Genomic DNA, 18,564 nt, shown 5'->3' with positions numbered 1-18,564 from the left:
TTTATATAATTTTAATGTCAATTTGATAATATAATTAAATATTAATTTCTAATATATTTAATATGTGTTTTTTTATGGTTCAACTACCACACATAAGAAATTTGATATAAATGTTCGAGATTGAATATAATTATTTTTTTTTATACTAAATAATAGATGATTGCAAAAAAATTGTTGCAAAATTAGAATTTTTGATTATAATTATAATTATAATTATAATTATAATTCTTTGAATTAGTATTAGTATTAATACTAGAAATAGGATTCAAATTGTAATTATGATTAATATAATATTAGGATTATAATTAATATTAGTATTAGAATTATAATTAAGATTATGATTATGCTTAGTACGATAATTAGTGACATGTATTAGTATTAGAATTATGATTAGCATTAAGTTTGGGATTAGAATTATAATTAAGATTAGAATTAGAATTAACATTAGCATTAGCATTAACATTAGTATTATTAGTATTAAAATTATTAGGCTTATGATTAGTGTTAGGAATAGGATTATGATTAGGATTAGGATTAGAACTATGATCAGTGTTATGAATAGAATTAGGAATACGATAAGGATTTGGATAATATTAGAATTACAATCATAATTAGCATTAGCATAATAATTAGCATATCTAGATTACATTAGCATCAAAATTACTATTAGCCAAGGTTCTAAAAGGCGGTTATCGGGTACGTGGCGGTTAGGGACCACCACACGATAAATCGGCGCGGCGGTGATTTATCGTAGATAAATCGGAAATATATCAGTTTTTAAATTTAGTGTAATATATTTCTAAATATTATTTGTAAATACTCAAAATATATATAAAAGAATATTTAAACATAATTATATCATATCATTCATATGTTATTATATAATTCTAATTACTCAATAAATAATAAAAATTTAAAAATAATAAGATCATAATATAATAAAAGATTCTTACGAAATACAAATACTACGCAAGTCTTTCGCATCAACAATTAAAATAAACACAACAAACCATAAATTACGGGGTAGTACTTGGTTTGGTTTTGGAAGTTGAAAGAATTGGAGAAAAACAAAAAATCAAAACATATTTTTATTTTAATTTAAATTAAAAAAAAAAAAAAAAAAAAAAAAAACCGATTTGTTGACCGATATATCGGTTTGACCCGCCAAAAAACCGCCGCAAACCGCCTCGCTGTAAAAAACCGATATTCCAAACCGCCTCAACAAAATCGTAAAGGTTTATAACCGATACCGATATATCGGCCGATATATCGACTGCCACGACCGCTATTTAGAACACTGCTATTAGCATTAACATTAACAATATTAACATATTAGTATTAGTAATATTATTAATAATAGTATTAGTAGTAATATTAGTATTAGTAATAGTATTAGTATTGGTATTGGTATTAGTATTAGTATTAGTATTAGTATTAGTATTAGTATTAGTATTAGTATTAGTACAAATATTAGTAGTATCATAAGTATATGTATCAATATTATTATTGGTATCAGTATAAGTATCAGTATCAGTATCAGTACCACAATATCTATCAGTACCAGTATCAGTATCATTATTAGTATCGGTATCAGTATCAGTATCAATATCAATATCAGTATCAGTATCAGTATCTGTATCAGTATCGGTATCGGTATCGGTATCGGTATCGGTATCGGTATCGATATCAGTATCAATATATGTATATGTATCATTAACATTAGATCATTAGCAATAAAATTAGTTTTAGCATTTATATTAGTATTAGTAATAGTAAGTATTATTACTAATATTAGTATTAATATCAGGATAAGTATCCGTATCAGTATTAGTATCAATATCAGTACCAGTATCAGTACCAGTATATGTATCAATATCGATATCAGTTTCAGTATCAATATCAGTATGAGAATCAATATTAGTATCAATTTTAGTATCAGTATCAATATCAGTATCAGTATCAGTATCAATATTAGTATTAGTATCAGTATTATTAGTATAATATTAGTATTAGTATTACTATTTTCATCGGCATCAATATCAGTATGAGTAACAATATTAGTATCAGTATTAGTATGAGTATCATAATTAGTAATAATATTCGTATTAATATTAATATTACTATGAGTATCAATATGACTATCAACATCAGTATCAGTATCAGTATCAGTATCAATATCAGTATCAATGTCAGTATCAGTATCACTATCAATATCAGTATTTGAATCAATATCAGTATTTGAATCAATATCAGTAAGTATTAGTATTAGTATTAGTATAAGTATTAGTATTAGTATTAGTATTAGTATTAGTATTAGTATTAGTATTAGTATTAGTCAAGGTTGTAAAAATCGGTAATCGGGTCCGACTCGGTCAGGCACCGATTCACGATTAATCGGTGCGGCGGTGATTAATCGGTGATAAATCGGAAATAAATCGGTTTTTAAAATTTAATATAATATATTTGTAGATATTATTTATAAATACTCAAAACATAGATAAAAAATATTTAAACATAGTTATATCTCCATCATGTATATATTCTAATAACATAATAAAAGTTTAATAATAATAAGATCATAATACATAAATATCCTTATAAAATATAAATAAAAAGGCAATTTTTTTTGAATTTACATACATTCTTGGCATACATCATTAGTTCTTTAACAATAATAATTAACATAAACAAAATAAAGCATAAACTCCTTTTTTTTTTTTTTTTAAATTCCAACTTTTATTTTGATTTATAAAAAAAAAAAAAAAAAAAAAAAAAAACCGATTTTTGACCGATTTTTTGCCGATTTTTTCCACCGAAGTTTGACCCGCCTTAAAGGTTTGACCGCCTCAGACCGCCTCGGACCCCCTCAAACCGCCTCACAGGCAAAAAACCGATTTTTCAAACCTTTACACTAAAATCGTAAAGGTTTTGGACCGCCTCCGCCTAGGCGACCGATTAATCGGCCGCCTCGGCCGATTTTTAGAACACTGGTATTAGTATTAGTATTAGTATTAGTATTAGTATTAGTATTAGTATTAGTATTAGTATTAGTATTAGTATTAGTATTAGTATTAGTATTAGTATCAGTATTAGTATTAGTATTAGTATCAGTATTAGTATTAGTATTAGTATTAGTATTAGTATTAGTATTAGTATTAGTATTAGTATTAGTATTAGTATTAGTAACAGTATTAGTATTAGTATCAATATAACTATTATTAGTATCAGTATTAGTATTAATATTTGTATTAGTATGAGTATTAGTATCGATATTACTATCGATATTAGTATTAGTATTAGTATTAGTATTAGTATTAGTATTAGTATTAGTATTAGTATTGGTATTGGTATTGGTATTGGTATTGGTATTGGTATTGGTATTGGTATTGGTATTGGTATTGGTATTGGTATTGGTATTGGTATTGGTATTGGTATTGGTATTGGTATTGGTATTGGTATTGGTATTAGTATTTGTATTAGTATTAGTATTAGTATTAATATTAGTATTAGTATTAATATTAGTATTAGTATTAGTATTAGTATTAGTATTCGCATTAGTATTGATATTCGTATTAGTATTAGTATTAGTGTTAATATTAGTATTAGTATTAGTATTAGTATTAGTATTAGTATTAGTATTAGTATTAGTATAAGTATTAGTATTAGTGTTAGTATTAGTATTAGTGTTATAGCAAAAGTATTAGGATTAATATTAGTATTAGTATTAGTATTAGTATTAGTATTGGTATTGGTATCAGTATTGGTATTGGTATTAGTATTATTATTAGTATTAGTATTAGTATTAGTATGTGTATCGATATTGATTAGTATCAGTATTAGTATTGATATTAATTAGTATAAGTATTAGTATCAATATTAATATCAATATTGGTATCAGTATTGGTATCCATATTGGTATCGGTATTGATATCAGCATTGGTATCAATAAGGACGTATACATCTTATCTCTTTTGCAATATTTATAAGTTGTATTGTTGTTTGAGCAATTTGCATCACTAATTAAACGTCATTAGTTATAAACTTACAGGTTATTTGAATATCTATTTTGTTACTTCTCTCCTACCATGTTTGTTGTTAATTTAGTTATTTTGCAAAATATTGACATTGTGTAGTAGGTTGCATTCCTCGAAATAGAGTTATACCATATATTTTAAATAATTTCACTTAATCTTCATATCGTGTTTGCGCGCTTCACGTTTTCTTCTTTGGAATATTTAATTTAATCTCATATGTTAAAATTCTGAAATAAGAGATAAAGTTTATGGTTTTTTTTTTATTTTCTTCCATTTTGTTTACTTGAATTGCTATTGTTATAAAGAGATAGTCGTTTACATATTATTATTTTTCTCATTTTAAAACTGACATCCGTGCAACGCACGGGTGAAGAACTAGTTAATATAAATTAGGAATATCCGGATTATTAAGTAATCAACCTCAAATTAGAATATCCGGATTATTAACTCAAATGTTTCTTATAAGAAAAAATTAAATAATTTATTTTTTTAATTATGTTAAATGTTCAATTTTACCTAATTAGCTGCTACCCGAGGTGGATTTGAACCGTGGATTTGATTAAATAACTACAAATTAATCACGCATACATATGCATGTGTGTGATTATGTGTAAATCTACGGTTCAAATCCATCCAGTGTAAATAACCGAGTGTAGCATCTAATTTCATGACTCGGTCTTGCATTTTATTTTTAAATGTATAACAGCAACAAAACTACCAACTTGATTATTAATAAAGAATTATTGCACAGAAAGCAATTTAAGGTTTTCTTTATGTTTGCCTGAAAACTCCAAATTTTGTGCAAGTGTCTGCAAAAACTTACGTTTTTTTTAGAGTGACTCAGAAGTTGGTGACATTTAAATAAAAATTATAAATATATAAAAATATATGTCAATATATATAAAAACATATAGTTTGACTGATTCCCTTGATCAAACTATAAAGCTAATGAGAAAAAGCTTTTAATAAGCTGTTCAGATAGAATTAAGCTACTTATATGAAGTGTATATATAACAAACTGATCTTCATTAATTAAGTTAATCAATCCCAAAGAGTGTACACTAATATATATAAATTAAAATTAACAACCACTGATATATTTATAATCACAGAGAAAAACTCTTGTGTTGTAATTTCTTGTGTTATTTATTTATTGATTTATTCATAGTACTGTACAAGTTTGTGAGATGTTACACTGATCAGTAGAAGCTAATTATAATAAGCATGCAATGCATTTTCACCCTTTGGTAGAAATCAAGCATTTCATTTTACTCAAACACAAGAATTTTTAATTTTCACCAATCATTATGTGGCGGCGGCGCCGCCGCCGGAGATTCACTAGTAAACGTTGGCGGAACCACCACAGATGAAGAAACTTTGAATCTCTTGCCCCCGCCGCCGCTCATCACCTCCGGGCTACTAATCCACCCCATCCCGTGGTCACCAAACCCTAACTCACCGGAGGAGCTACACACATCGGCTCCATCCGAGTCAAAGCCTCGGCTCAACAAACTAGCCCAATATTCCGAGCCATAGTCCGAGCCGTATTCGGACAAAATTGATCCCTCCGAAAGAGACGGCTCGTTATCCTCGCACACGCTTGGCACAACGACGCTCGGTTGAACCGCCCTCTCGATTCTCTTCATATCAATATGACTCCGATTCTGATACTGATTCTCATTCTGATTCTGATATCCCCTAAAGTGAAAAATACTCGCGAAAGTGAAATGGTCACTCACTCGACTTTTAAAGGCCTTATTATTCTCCGAGTTTCGAGCGATTATACTCTGCAGATTCTTGCTCAACTTAGCTCTCAATGAAGAGAAACTATGGCCATTAATATTATTTGACCTAGTACAATCATATTGATCATTAATATTATGATCACCACTTCCATTTGAGTTCGATGGATTCGTTCTCGGCGTGGAGAAGTTGGTTCTTGCGTTTTCTCCACGTAGGGCCCGCGCAGCTTCGTCGTAAGCCCGTGCGGCCTCCTCCGGAGTATCGTAAGTCCCGAGCCACAATCGGACTCTTTGGGAGGAGTCTTTGATCTCGGCCACCCATCTTCCCGAAGGTCTTTGCCTTACGCCTACGAATCTTCGTTTCGAAGGGATCGGTTTGCTTATCGGGTTGCTCGTCGCTATGGTTGTTTTCGTTGAGCCGAATTCAGCCATGAGAAACACGAGTTCGTTTTGTGTGTGTGTGTGTTTTTTTGCATGTGAAGTTGCACATGAGAAACAGCTATATGAATGTGTGACTCTATTTATATAAGTTGATTAATGATTAGTTTCCAAGGGCAAGGGCATAAGTGTAATTCTTGAAAAGTAGATTAATTTAATCCCAAACTCAAATCAACTTGCATATGCGTAGCTAGTTGAAACTCTATTATAAAATAAAAATAAATAAAACACACACACACAGGTGTTGTGGGTAGTTGGCTGCCAACGTACATGATTAAAACAATTCAATTTACGATTCAAATTGTACGATTTGGTTCATTTGATTTGTAACGTGCTCGGTTCAAATCATTGAATAAATCATTAAAAAAAATGTGCAATTTACGAATCGATTCATACAGTTTATGATTCGATTCATAGGATTGGAACGATTTACACAATTTCAAAAAATACGGGATGCATTTGATTCATAAGTTCAATAGGCCATTTCTAGTATTCGATCGAACTAATAAATTTTTTTTTTATTGCGATATCTTATTTTAACTGAGTACCAATAGTAACTAAATACGAGCGAACGATTTAACTAGGGGGAGCCGAACATATTAAACTAATTAAGGATAACATCAGTAGGATGCAGACAAACACCAAGGCAACTTAATTTAGTAATTTTATGCTAATGAAGAACGGATTTGGAACGTTAATTTTACGAATTTTAAATTACGGGAGGGTTAAAACTTAAAAATCAAGATTAGTATATTTGAATGTGGGGTTAGCACAAAAATTGGATTTTTGCTATTGTAGATGGAATGATTTATGTGGGGATCAAATGCAACGTACCGTGTCGTTTCTAATGTTCGTTTCCGTTTGATCCAAACGCAATTATCGATTAATTAATTGATTAATTAATTAGATGATTAAGAAGTAGATTATTGAAAGAAGAATTTTGTCCAGTTTCTATAAATATATTTTGCTCATTCAAAAAAAAATATGGTAGCTTTGGATTCCTTACATTCTCATTCCTCTGTTAGATGAACAGACAGATTTTGTCACTTAGTAGATAATTATATATTAGCAAATAAAATTGAAGACTAATCTTTTTTTATTTAAATTATTGGAAATCGGAAATTGGAATAAAAAAACTTGTTCTGAAATCGAAAATGTTTGAATTTTTTTGGAATTGTTTTCAGAACTTAAAATCGGATTGAGAACTGGAATGTATTCCAATTTAAATGAAAATATTGTTCAAAAGTATTCAAATTGAATTATGTGAAATCGGAAATTCCGTTCCAATTCTCTTCAAATACTACATATTAATAGAAGTATCGTTTTTTTAATTAAAATTTTCTAACAAATTTGAAAAAATAAAGGAAATTTCGTAATTTTTGTGGCGATAAATTCACTTAATTTTCGTTTTGTCTCGAGTAAAATTTTGTCAGGAAATCAGTGTTCTCTTGCAATGCACAAGCTTATGAAGATCGATGATTACATAGTTTAAACAAATGACTTGGTCACTATCATGAATTAAATAAAAATAATTAATAAAAAAATGGTCAAAAAATTAATTATTGGATGTATTGGCAATTTGTTTAGCTTTAAAAATAATAATTGAATAATTAGTAAAAATAAACAATAATTGACTCAATAGATTCATGTTGGATTAATGTGACAATAAATTTATGAAGTTTCGACTTAGGTTTTGCAAATTATTTTGTTACAGACTGTTACGTTAAATTTGAAGGCTCTCAAGTCCAACAAGATCAAAATCAATTGGCCCACGAGTCTTAGCTTAGCCCAAGCATGTGGAAAATATAGTTCCGCATCAAATTTGTACAAATTAAGAACCACTAATCCTCATTTATAAACATTTTTCATTTTCTTAATTTGAAAGGTATGTGATTTAATTTTTATTTAAATTTTTACAAAATTTTATATGTTACTAGTGAGACAATATCAATATTGACATATATTTGTAAACATGTATCAAATATGTTGTAATACGATACTTCTTTTTTCCAATTCATGAAAATAATGAGACTTTAAATGCAAAATAAATTTTCCATTGTCTTTGAGTTTCACTAGTGCAACATGTACGGAATTTTCGATTTTCGACGGTTCTGATATGGAACTCTCCAATTCCAGAACAATATTTTTCAATCTGAATTCCGAAATTCTAACTTTCAATATTTCCGAAATTATTTGAACCGGAATTGGAATATATATGGGATTCCAATTTCTGATTCGATTTAAGTTTCAAAAATAATTTTAAAAATTCCAAATATGACATTTGAAATATCAATATAATTATGTGTTTTATATTTTAGGTGACAAAAAATTGGAAATTTCAGAATCCCACCGTATTCGGATTCGTAAATTTCCGATTTTGGAACAAGTTTTTTCGTTCCGATTTCCGAAAATTCCAATTATTTTGTAACGGAGTTGGAATTGGTTTTTCACTTCCAAAAAGAAAATCGGAATTTTTCCAAAACTGCTAATTTATATCCGATTTACACACCTAAATTCATGCCATAGGATTCACATTTACTAATCCATGTTAAAAAAATTGACAGTAGCTTAAAAGTAAAAACAAAGAAACAAAAGACTAGACAAATTGTTTTGTGCTTATCCTAAGTAACTGTAATAATAGTATATTACATTATTACTGTACAGTATAATATTCCACCAATTAAAAATATGAGGAAATCTCAGACTGAAAGCATGCAGAGAATATATACAGCTGCAGTTAATATTTGAGTTCATTTGTTAATTTCGTACCTTCCAAAATACAGTAAATTTTAGTTTAATCCAGCTGGATTAATTTATATTTACTAGGGTGTAAAATTACATGCATGTGAACAGTAAACCAAACTTCATTTTGTAGTTTGCTAATTATTCTATTAATTTGATTAAACCAAGTTTTATATTAATTTTAATTTACTTTTATACAACAACAACAATAAAACCAAAAAACTATAAAATTTATTAGAACCCATTTTTCACTTCCAAAAACATTTCCGAAAAGACCATTTCCGATTCATCCATCTGATTTACACCCCTAATCATGCATTGTTAATTGGGTTAAATCCACCAAGCTCATTATAAACAAAGATATAGCCCATAATCTGAATTGGGTCCAACAAAATAACCCTAAAGCCCAATAAAAAAATAATAATATAAAATAATTAGAACACAATTATTCAATATAGGGTTGAGCATGGTTCGGTTTTATCGGCCCACTTTCGACCCACTTTTGGCCCGCTTTCAATATGTTGGTTTTTGGATTTTTTTTTTTTTTGAGGTAATGTTGTTTTTTCGATTTAATAGATCTATTAGATAAATAAATAAATAAAATATAATAAAAAAATCCAAGATTTCAAAATCCTAAATTTTTATTTCAAGAAAGGAGAAAAGCCCTAGAAAAATCAAATCAAAAAAGGGACACATAAAAAAGGGAACTTTTACACAAATTTAGTAAAATAAGGCAACGTACAAGAATCTATCAATAAGGTCTTATTACATTACAGTTGGAAGTTTTTCATTTTGCCCTTCAGCCGCCAAATTCCAAAAAAACTTCCCTCTCATCAATCAATAAGGTGGGTCCCACCATAAAAGAAAAATGGACCCACCCTACTGAAAATGCAACTCCCACAACACAAATTTGGAGAAATAAAGATCCCATTTTTATTTGCTATTTCACCATTTTTCTTGTTCTTTGGTTCTTGTAAATCTTCTAGATCTTCCCACTTGTGTGTGTGTTTGTGTGTTTTTTGTTGACCCTTTTCACTGTTAGATTTGCTCATGTGATGTTTATTTGAATCTTGGATTTTTCTTGCTCAATGGTTGACTTTTCATAGTAATGAAGAATCTTGATCTGGGATTTTTTTATTTTTTTGGTTTATTTACAAATTAGTGAACTGGGATTTGTGAAGAAATAGTAGAAACTGAGATATGATATGTTAGGATCAGAAATGAATCTTATTACAACAATAATCGGATTTGCTATGAGTGCAACTTTCATCGTATTCGTCTGCACTAGGCTTATTTGTGGGAGGCTCCGTCGAATCGAAGCTCAGCAGCAAATGTTGGATATCAACTCAAGAATTGATCTTGAGCTGGTATGTTTTATCGGCCCCTTTTTTCGGTTTTCGTTTTTGCTCGAGTTTTTCGATTGAACGGTAGTTTTATCATATACATGTCTCTGTTTTTCCTTACTAGTTGCTTAGATATTGCATATATCCCGATTTGTTCGTCTATATATATATGTATGTATTCGTAAAGTCCGTGTTCGATAGAATTTATTTACGGATAACACATGGTCTAAGAAGCTCGATCACGATGAAATATTGATCGAAACGAACTGTGAAAAATGTAGTCTTTGAAGTTCCACAATTAAACAGCTTTCTTGAAAGTTGGTTTTAGAATTGATCATAACCGAGTTTTTTTATTTTTAATTTTGTTTTTTGTACTTTTTTCGGGCAGCCGGAGAATGTTATTAACGGTCTCGAACCAGTTGTAGTAGCTGCAATTCCTACAATGAAGTTCCACCGCGAAGCATTTAGTTCAATGGAAGACGCACAGTGAGTCTAAACACGAACTTATTTCCCATCAAAATTAAAGAATTTACGCCAATAATTTATGAATATAAATCGTTTTTGTTTTTTCCGGTTCGAAAATGCAGATGTAGCATATGTTTGTCGGAGTACGAAGAGAGAGAAACGCTGAGAATAATGCCGATATGTGGACACAGTTTTCATCTCTCTTGCATCGATATTTGGCTTAGGAAACAGTCCACCTGTCCGGTTTGCCGTCTTTCGTTACAAACCTCAGTCGAAACAAAAAATGCGCAATCAGCTTCACTTTCTACAGTTCGGTCTTTTGATAGATCGGAAATCAGAATCGAGCATTCTCAACAATGGCTTCTCCCTATTTCTCCACACGTAGAGGCTAACGAAAGCAATCAAATTCACGTTGATTCGATTTCCGATGAAATTGAGTCTGCTATTTACAGAGAATCACCGTTAAGAAGGTCATCATAATGATAGAAATTACCCTCTTAATTTTTCTCTTTTTCGTAATTTTTATTTTTTATTTTGCTTGTAGTGATTTAGAGTAAGAGGATCGATATTTTTTCTTTTTAAAGTTTGAATTTCGTCATGAAGAAGGGATCGTAGACGGTGGTACATACATACGTATATGAAATACGCGCGGATTGCGGTTTTTCTTTTTTTCCTTGCATCAATTTGTTGGTTTTTTTATGTAGAATTTGGATGGGATCTATCTTACGATGATTATGAAGATTATTTGAACATCGGAATTTTTCTTGACGACGGTGATTTTTCGGGTCAAGGCTTTTTAAACTTGTGTGCTTCTGCAAATGTATAGTTGGTTGTTGAACAAATGTGTCCTAAATGGAGCTAGAATTGGCTAAACTTAGTTAAAGAATTTTGGAAAAATTATAGTTTTCACCCCTCAAGTTTGCATAAATTTCATATTTGGTCCTTTATGTTCACAAAAAACCCCTTTTGGTCTCTCGAGTTTCAATAATTTCACACTTTTGGTCATTTTCGTCATTTTACTGTTAGTCCGTCAGTTAAGGCGGTGAGGGGTACATGCTTGACGCCGTTAGTACTAATAGAGAATTGAAGAAGTCACGAAAAGGACTAAAAGTGTTCAATTTTTGAAACATGGGGGATCAAATGTGTTTTTTATGAACATTGGGACCGAATGTGAAATCGGTTCAAATCTGAGGGGTGAAAACTAGAATTTTCCCAAAGAGTTTTATTAGCTCTTAAACTTTATAAGATGTTAAAAATTGAAATATTTAGATTATACGATAATGAAACTCATTAAATAATTTATAATTTTTTTTTTATCTTATATATAAAATCATTTAAATAAATTATAAAAAATAATTTCCGAAAATTCATGCGGTGTAAAATATTTTATATTATATATATATTGATAAATAATGAGCCAATAAAAAAGCAGAAGAGAAACAGCTGAGAGATTTTCTTGGTTCCGGAGTTGCTAAGAAAATGGTGGCGGCAGACGTCGGACTCCTCTCCTTCTCCGCCCGCATTCCCTCTCTTTCTCCGCCGCCTCCGCCGCCGCCGCCTTGTCTCCGATTTCCAGTCAACAAATTCAAACCCCTTTCTAGTAAGTGCTAATATTGAACGAATAGACTCTTCTCTCTTTGAAATTCAGTTTACTGTTGAAAATTGAAATTCAGTTTATTTTCTGAGATTTTAAGGTTACTGTCTGTTTATTACAAAAAAAACTTGTAAATTTCTACCCTATTTCAGTTATCCCATTGATACTTGTACATTTAAATCTTGTAAAAATAATAAAATTGCAAATTAATAGTGGCCTCAATGAGCGAAGATCCGGTTCGAGAATGGATCCTAACCGAAGGAAAGGCGAATAAAATAACCGGCATTCGTCCGATCGGCGGCGGTTGCATTAATCGCGCTAGTCGTTACGACACTGATATCGGCTCGTTTTTCGTCAAAACAAATAGGTACAAATAGTTTTGTTTAAAGATTTTATATATATGCATTTCGATTACGAAACTCGTTGAACGATTTTCCGGCAAATGAGTTTAATTAATAAAAAGTGTTAATAGGAGTATTGGAGAGTCGATGTTTGAGGGAGAGGCTTTAGGCCTTAATGCCATGTTCGAAACTCGATCCATACGCGTTCCTAAACCGTTTAAGGTTAGCAAATTATGTCCTCTTTTTTTCATTTTTCATTTTTTTTTTCTTGATGTAGCTTTCGTTTAAGGTAAGTGAATGTTTTTTTTGCTTGTGAAAAGGTTGGACCTTTACCGACAGGTGGCTCGTACATAATAATGGAATTTATCGAATTTGGTGCATCGAGGGGGAGTCAAGTGAGGACCCTAAATCTTCTATTTTTTTCCGTAAATTTATTTCGGTTATGTTATATTTCCCGTTTAGCGATTTTGACTTTTTCACCAGTTTTTCTTAGTCGGCACTAGGACGGAAGCTAGCTGAGATGCATAAAGCTGGAAAATCGGTAAACGGCTTTGGTTTTGACGTTGATAACACAATTGGAAGGTATCTTTTAAAAGCACGGAAATATATTTAATTAATCATAGGTTATCTTACCGACCAAACGAGGCCTTAGATGATTTCGTCTCGATAATGTTCCTGTTGCAGTACTCCACAGATAAACACGTGGACATCAGATTGGATCGAGTTTTATGGAGTGCACAGGTTAGGCTATCAATTGGAGTTGGTAAAACAACAATATGGCGATTCCTTAATTTACGAAAAAGGTAATTTTTATTTATTTTTTATTTTTTTTTAAATCGGTAACGGAATGTTTATGATTTACGAGAGCTATAAATACCCTTTATTTAGTAATCAATGTCTATCTTTCTAAAGAAACTTAACGAACTATGTGGTAGTTTTTTCGAGATCGACGATTCTAGTTAATCTTAATATGTTTTGTGTTCGTGTTAATTACGAAGTTTTACCAATTATATGTACTTGTATTGTTAAGGACAAAGGCTTGTGAAAAACATGGCACCTTTATTCGATGGTGCCGTAATCGAGCCTTGCTTATTACACGGAGATTTATGGAGTGGGAATATCAGTTCAGACAAAACCGGCGAACCTGTCATACTCGACCCTGCTTGCTACTGTAAGATATCTTTTTTTTTTTTTTTTTTTAAATAATAGGAATGAAAAAATAATAATAATAATAATAATGCATATAAAAAAAACTCGAAAAATCTCGAAACAAATACGTGCATATGTCATTATAGACGGGCATAACGAGGCGGAATTTGGAATGTCGTGGTGTGCTGGATTCGGAGGATCATTCTACACTGCATACTATGAGGTAACCTAAATTAATTCTCTCTCTCTCTCTTTTTTTTTTAATTCTTGCATAAAATAATGTACATTTTTTTCGAAATTAAGATTCGGGGGTATTTTCGTAAATCAGGTGATGCCAAAACAAGATGGTTTGGAGGAAAGGAGGGATTTGTACTTGCTGTATCACTATTTGAATCATTACAATTTATTCGGTTCCGGTTATCGTTCGTCTGCCATGTCAATAATCGATGATTATTTAAGGATGTTGAAAGCTTAGCCTCGTTTTTTTTTTTTTTTTGGTAATGTTTGTATGATAAAAATTGTCGAAATTTTCTCCATTTGTAAATGTTATGGTTTTCTTTGTGTTTGTGAAAAGCTTTGTCCAATGCAAATTATCCCATTTTTACAAGTTCTTAATGAAATGAAATCTTGAAAAAAATTAAATGAGAGTCGTGTTTTGTAAACGCGTTTTTGGGGCTCTTCTCTTAAATAGAGAAATATTCGCGAGAAACAGTAAATATCGTGACACACACAAACACACGCAATGGAGGTGGAAATGGACACGTCAGCAGTAGCCGGAGATTTGGTCGCCGCTTTGGAGCAGGCAACCCTAATGGCGAAGCAAATTCCGACCACCGCGGATCCATCGCAGCTCCTCCAAATTCAATCCGCCCTCCGTTCGGCGAACCACCGTCTCTCTCAATTCCTCACCGGTGGACAACTTCCGCCGCCGCCGCAGCACGCCGCGTTCCCAATCGCACGGCCTGAAAACTCGGTTTCGTCAGCCGTGGGCGGCGGCGGCGAGCCAATGCAGATGGGCGACGGAGAAGAGGAAGAGCAGAACTCGAGGGACGCTACTACTGTTGAGAAGGTCGAGTCGAGGATGAGGGAGTGCTTTATACAGAACAAAAGGCCGAAGAGGCGGCTCTCGCCTTCTTCGGTGGCGGCGGCGGAGCAGCGACGGAGCTATGTGAATAAGGGCGTGATAGGCGGCGGTGCTGCGGCGGCGGATTTTGATCCTATTCGGGCTAGGTTGAGATCTCTTGATCTAATTTATCAGTTCCATGCCTGAAAATATCTGTTTTCAATTTTAATTAATTCCGATAAAATAAATAATAATTAGCAATTTTTTTTGATAATTAAAAAGAATTAGCAATTGCAGATTTGTTTTTTTAAATCCATTTGCAGAAACAAAAAAACATAAACAAAAATACCAAAACTGAAAATTTTCGAAATTCAAAATGAAACCCTACATTCCAAAATCGAAAATTCCCGAATCGAACTCCGCCAATTTACAAAACAATGAAGATTATGAATGTAATAAGGAAACAAAACTTCATGTACATCCCGGAATGAATGCGTCTCGATAATTACGAACAAGTTTAAGGCAATACAATACAGCAATAGTACCATTCGAATCTACATACTCGGTGTACTTCGCTCGGAATAGTACAAAATAAACTGATTTAATCAGCTATATCTTCACTAACAGGTTGTGCAATCTTACAAAATCTTCTAACGTGAGTTCTTCCGGTCTCGACTGTAAAAAACAATTCAAAAGAAGTGAATAATAAAAAAATTGTAAAAAAAAACGAGGCTCGGAAATCGAAGCTTACAGTGGGAAGAAGATCAGCAGCACATAGAGCTGCTTCAATATCCGATGGAGAACATATATGCTGTAGCGATTTCCTCAACATTTTACGTTTCCCGTTAAATGCAGAATTTACCTAATAATAATAATAATAATAATAATAATAAATAGATAAATAAATAAATAATAAGTTGGCATGATGAAGCACTAATAGTTGTGCTTAAAAATTCACGAACGACTTAATTACCATCGAGAAGAAGCTTTTAATGGAGGAAACACGAGGATAATCAACCGTTTGCTTTAGTTTGAACGAAACAATAGCTGCATCGACCTAACACGAACGGAAAATTACCCGATAAGTGAAGAGTTTAAGCTCATTATTAAGGATTTAAACGAATTACTTGAAAAATTATATGTATTTTTAAGCATGCACGTACGACGAACGACTTACTTTAGGTTGGGGGAAGAAGCTTGTTCTTGAAACCTTAATTTTGTATTCGGGATCTGACGAGTAATAAGTTAATTCCCGAGGAAAAAAATTCCAGGTTAACATATTTGGAAACGGCCGTAAAAAGTACAAACAATAATTATTTCACCTGAATAGAAGTTCACAAAAATATTGATGGGCCGATAATCCGATGAATCTAAAGAAGAACCGACCAATCGCAATGCCGCTTCATCCTGTAATTTCCATGTCAGCACATAAGTACGGTTGCCAAATTATTTGACTCGAACAGCTGTTATTTTTGAGGGGCGAAATTGTAATTTCAGATGGATTACGAAATTGCACACCTGAAGTAAAAGAACAACTTCAGAGAAAACGTCTCCCATTGGAAGAAGTTGTTTCACCACATCAGTACTTATGTTGAAAGGTATATTCGCAACCACCTGACCGAAAAAAAAAATCGAGATATAAAAAACGAACCCTTGTTGTCGATAGACGATAGCACACTGCTAACCTTTGCAAGGGACGAATTTCCATCGGTAGGGGTTTCTTTAGGCAATATCGACGACATATGTGCGCATAAATCGAATCTCGTAAAATCCTTTTCCAGAACCTATATGTTGAAGCGATATTACGTTACTTCAGTCGATCGAATTATCGGGGGAATAGCAAGCAGAAAAATATATATATCATGTGCCGATAATTTCGATAGAGGTAACGCAGTACCTCCACGCATCCTAATCCGGCAAAGCGTTCTCTCACTAGTGCTGCCATATACGGGTCCTGAAAATTTTATACAGCAAAATGTAATCAATCGCAAGATTAACATCTGAGTTCGAAGCTCGTTTCGAATTCGACCTTCTTTATTTAGTTACCGAAAGCAGGTACAATTAAACTTCTATAAATTAATACAGTCGGGATTAGGGAAATTCTATTAATTTAGCGAATTATTAAATTATCGAGTTAATAATTTAACACGTTTTCACCGAGTTGGGACCGAGAGAAAATATTATGTAATCGAGGTAACATAACTAGCTGCACATGATAAAGAACATGATAAAGAACAACAACGGTGAAATCGGGAAAAATTCCGACCATCAAACGAAAATCAAAACAAGCTACATTCTGAGCTGAATTAAGACTGATAAAATTGTGACAACAAATTTATGTAAAAATAAAATGTAAGACCTTTTCAATAGCAAGAACAGTAGCACCGGCGTTGACTATAACATTAGTCAAAGAACCGGTGCCCGGTCCGATTTCGAGCACCGTATCGCCTTCTTTCACGTTCGCCGCCGCAACCAGCTCATCATTTACTGAACCATCCAACATATAGTGCTAATAAAAAAAAAAACCCCAATTCAAGAAAATGGATAAAGAAACCATTTTTATGGAAAATAAAAGAGCGCAATTTGGTACCTGGCCGAGGGATTTTCTGGGAAACCGGCCTTTGGAATTGAGGGCTTCGAGAGTAGAACGGTAATCATCTTCTTGGACTTTGGGTTTCCTTTTGGAGGTTGTGCTGGTGGATAATTTGCGGGAGGGTGTTCTCGGGGGTTTGCCGGTGGACGCGGCGGCGAGGCTATCGTGCACCGGCGGCGAAGTTGAGGCTCTGATGTGGGTAATTGGAAATGGTGGAGGGGCGGAATGGAAGAGGCTGTTCATTGTAGTTATGGTGGCTCACAAACTGCAGCAAATTGAATTTCTTACAGAGTCCCTTGCAAAAGGGCGTAAATGTAAGAAATCTAAAAATTGCAGGGTGGATGTAATTATGTAACAATAAGGGGGGTTTTCGTAAATAGATCTTACCTCAGGGGGTATTGTAATTTATCCTTATTTTTGGCCTATAAAGTGAAGTGTGTGTACACTACTAATATTGAAAAAAAAAATCATTTTTAGCTTAAAAAATAAAAATTCGATTCAAGATAGTTCGTTAAAAACTCATTGAAACTCCGTTTATGTTTATAACGAGCCGATTTTGAACACTTTTTTTTATTTGATAATCTCTGAAACTCTCGGATCGAACTTGAGCTCAATTACCAAACACGATTAGTGTTCGGTTCAATTAAAGTTCATTCAAGCTCAATGTGATTGATTGATTATCGAACCAAGCTTAAATACAATTTCGGAAACTTGATAAGAAATTCAACTAAGCTTAAGCAACTGTGCGTTCGACTCGACTCGACCCTAACCTAAAGCAACTCTACTCTAATAAATTTCTAAAGGCAGCGACTATTTGCAAGACGAAATTTACTTAGTGCAAGACCAATTTAATTTTTTTTATTAAATTCAGTATAAAAAGACTATAATAACCTTAATAAAATACAAACAAAAAAAAATTATTTTATTAATTTTCTTTTGCAAGACCAATTTAAACAAAAATTAATAAAACAAAAAGAAAAAAGAAATTGAATTGACAAAATCAAAACGAGGAGGGAAGATTGAAGAAAACTAAAAAAATCAATTGCAGCAAAAAACCGTT

General features: G+C 32.1%; 5 protein-coding genes across 6 annotated transcripts; 3 read left to right on the top strand and 2 right to left on the bottom strand.

The window, feature by feature from the left end:
• Positions 1 to 5,141: 5,141 nt before the first annotated feature.
• LOC105963987 (uncharacterized) lies at positions 5,142 to 6,230 on the bottom strand. Its single transcript, XM_012988487.2, has one exon. It carries the CDS (start codon positions 6,206 to 6,208, stop codon positions 5,330 to 5,332), a length of 879 nt encoding a protein of 292 aa, XP_012843941.2. The 5' UTR covers positions 6,209 to 6,230; the 3' UTR covers positions 5,142 to 5,329.
• Positions 6,231 to 9,868: 3,638 nt separating this feature from the next.
• LOC105964034 (RING-H2 finger protein ATL7) lies at positions 9,869 to 11,517 on the top strand. The gene is made up of 3 exons (XM_012988532.2): positions 9,869 to 10,323; positions 10,688 to 10,785; positions 10,887 to 11,517. The coding sequence occupies exons 1-3, from the start codon at positions 10,162 to 10,164 to the stop codon at positions 11,242 to 11,244; spliced, it is 618 nt and encodes a 205-aa protein (XP_012843986.2). The 5' UTR covers positions 9,869 to 10,161; the 3' UTR covers positions 11,245 to 11,517.
• A 623-nt stretch (positions 11,518 to 12,140) lies between these two features.
• Positions 12,141 to 14,421, top strand: LOC105963751 (Protein kinase superfamily protein). Its single transcript, XM_012988199.2, has 9 exons — positions 12,141 to 12,364; positions 12,572 to 12,725; positions 12,831 to 12,921; positions 13,020 to 13,094; positions 13,193 to 13,281; positions 13,384 to 13,502; positions 13,730 to 13,870; positions 13,995 to 14,071; positions 14,177 to 14,421. Exons 1-9 carry the CDS (start codon positions 12,244 to 12,246, stop codon positions 14,321 to 14,323), a joined length of 1,014 nt encoding a protein of 337 aa, XP_012843653.2. The 5' UTR covers positions 12,141 to 12,243; the 3' UTR covers positions 14,324 to 14,421.
• A 2-nt stretch (positions 14,422 to 14,423) lies between these two features.
• On the bottom strand, positions 14,424 to 17,849 carry PFC1 (Ribosomal RNA adenine dimethylase family protein). Of its 2 annotated transcripts, XR_016029813.1 has the most exons (11): positions 17,502 to 17,849; positions 17,271 to 17,420; positions 16,809 to 16,865; positions 16,597 to 16,695; positions 16,430 to 16,525; positions 16,234 to 16,318; positions 16,089 to 16,141; positions 15,885 to 15,968; positions 15,663 to 15,773; positions 15,457 to 15,586; positions 14,424 to 15,124 (listed from the first exon to the last, which is right to left on the bottom strand). XR_016029813.1 is itself a non-coding variant. In XM_012988198.2 (10 exons), exons 1-10 carry the CDS (start codon positions 17,745 to 17,747, stop codon positions 15,521 to 15,523), a joined length of 1,047 nt encoding a protein of 348 aa, XP_012843652.2. In that variant the 5' UTR covers positions 17,748 to 17,849; the 3' UTR covers positions 15,365 to 15,520. The 2 variants fall into 2 exon arrangements, 1 of the variants encoding a protein (XP_012843652.2); XM_012988198.2 differs by lacking the exon at positions 14,424 to 15,124 and having other exon boundaries at positions 15,365 to 15,586.
• Positions 14,591 to 15,207, top strand: LOC105963752 (AP2-like ethylene-responsive transcription factor SNZ). Its single transcript, XM_012988200.2, has one exon. It carries the CDS (start codon positions 14,591 to 14,593, stop codon positions 15,116 to 15,118), a length of 528 nt encoding a protein of 175 aa, XP_012843654.2. The 3' UTR covers positions 15,119 to 15,207.
• Positions 17,850 to 18,564: the final 715 nt, after the last annotated feature.

This window comes from Erythranthe guttata, chromosome 2 (assembly GCF_056151865.1).
Source record: "Erythranthe guttata isolate IM_541 chromosome 2, IM_541, whole genome shotgun sequence".
NCBI lineage: Eukaryota > Viridiplantae > Streptophyta > Magnoliopsida > Lamiales > Phrymaceae > Erythranthe > Erythranthe guttata.
Note: the sequence above shows the minus strand (reverse complement) of the source record. Positions and strands in the feature narration are given on the sequence as shown.

What these genes read in the sequence shown, in the direction of transcription:
- LOC105963752 (XM_012988200.2), top strand. Translation starts at nt 14,591, where the DNA reads ATGGAGGTGGAAATGGACACGTCAGCAGTAGCCGGAGATTTGGTCGCC.
- LOC105964034 (XM_012988532.2), top strand. Translation starts at nt 10,162, where the DNA reads ATGTTAGGATCAGAAATGAATCTTATTACAACAATAATCGGATTTGCT. An exon ending in CAAGAATTGATCTTGAGCTG is followed by an intron (nt 10,324 to 10,687) that starts GTATGTTTTATC and finishes TTTTTCGGGCAG; the next exon opens with CCGGAGAATGTTATTAACGG. An exon ending in AGTTCAATGGAAGACGCACA is followed by an intron (nt 10,786 to 10,886) that starts GTGAGTCTAAAC and finishes TCGAAAATGCAG; the next exon opens with ATGTAGCATATGTTTGTCGG.
- LOC105963987 (XM_012988487.2), bottom strand. Translation starts at nt 6,208, where the DNA reads ATGGCTGAATTCGGCTCAACGAAAACAACCATAGCGACGAGCAACCCG.
- LOC105963751 (XM_012988199.2), top strand. Translation starts at nt 12,244, where the DNA reads ATGGTGGCGGCAGACGTCGGACTCCTCTCCTTCTCCGCCCGCATTCCC. An exon ending in GTGCATCGAGGGGGAGTCAA is followed by an intron (nt 13,095 to 13,192) that starts GTGAGGACCCTA and finishes AGTTTTTCTTAG; the next exon opens with TCGGCACTAGGACGGAAGCT. An exon ending in GTTGATAACACAATTGGAAG is followed by an intron (nt 13,282 to 13,383) that starts GTATCTTTTAAA and finishes TTCCTGTTGCAG; the next exon opens with TACTCCACAGATAAACACGT.
- PFC1 (XM_012988198.2), bottom strand. Translation starts at nt 17,747, where the DNA reads ATGAACAGCCTCTTCCATTCCGCCCCTCCACCATTTCCAATTACCCAC. An exon ending in CCGGATTAGGATGCGTGGAG is followed by an intron (nt 16,696 to 16,808) that starts GTACTGCGTTAC and finishes TTCAACATATAG; the next exon opens with GTTCTGGAAAAGGATTTTAC. An exon ending in GAAATTCGTCCCTTGCAAAG is followed by an intron (nt 16,526 to 16,596) that starts GTTAGCAGTGTG and finishes TTTTTCGGTCAG; the next exon opens with GTGGTTGCGAATATACCTTT.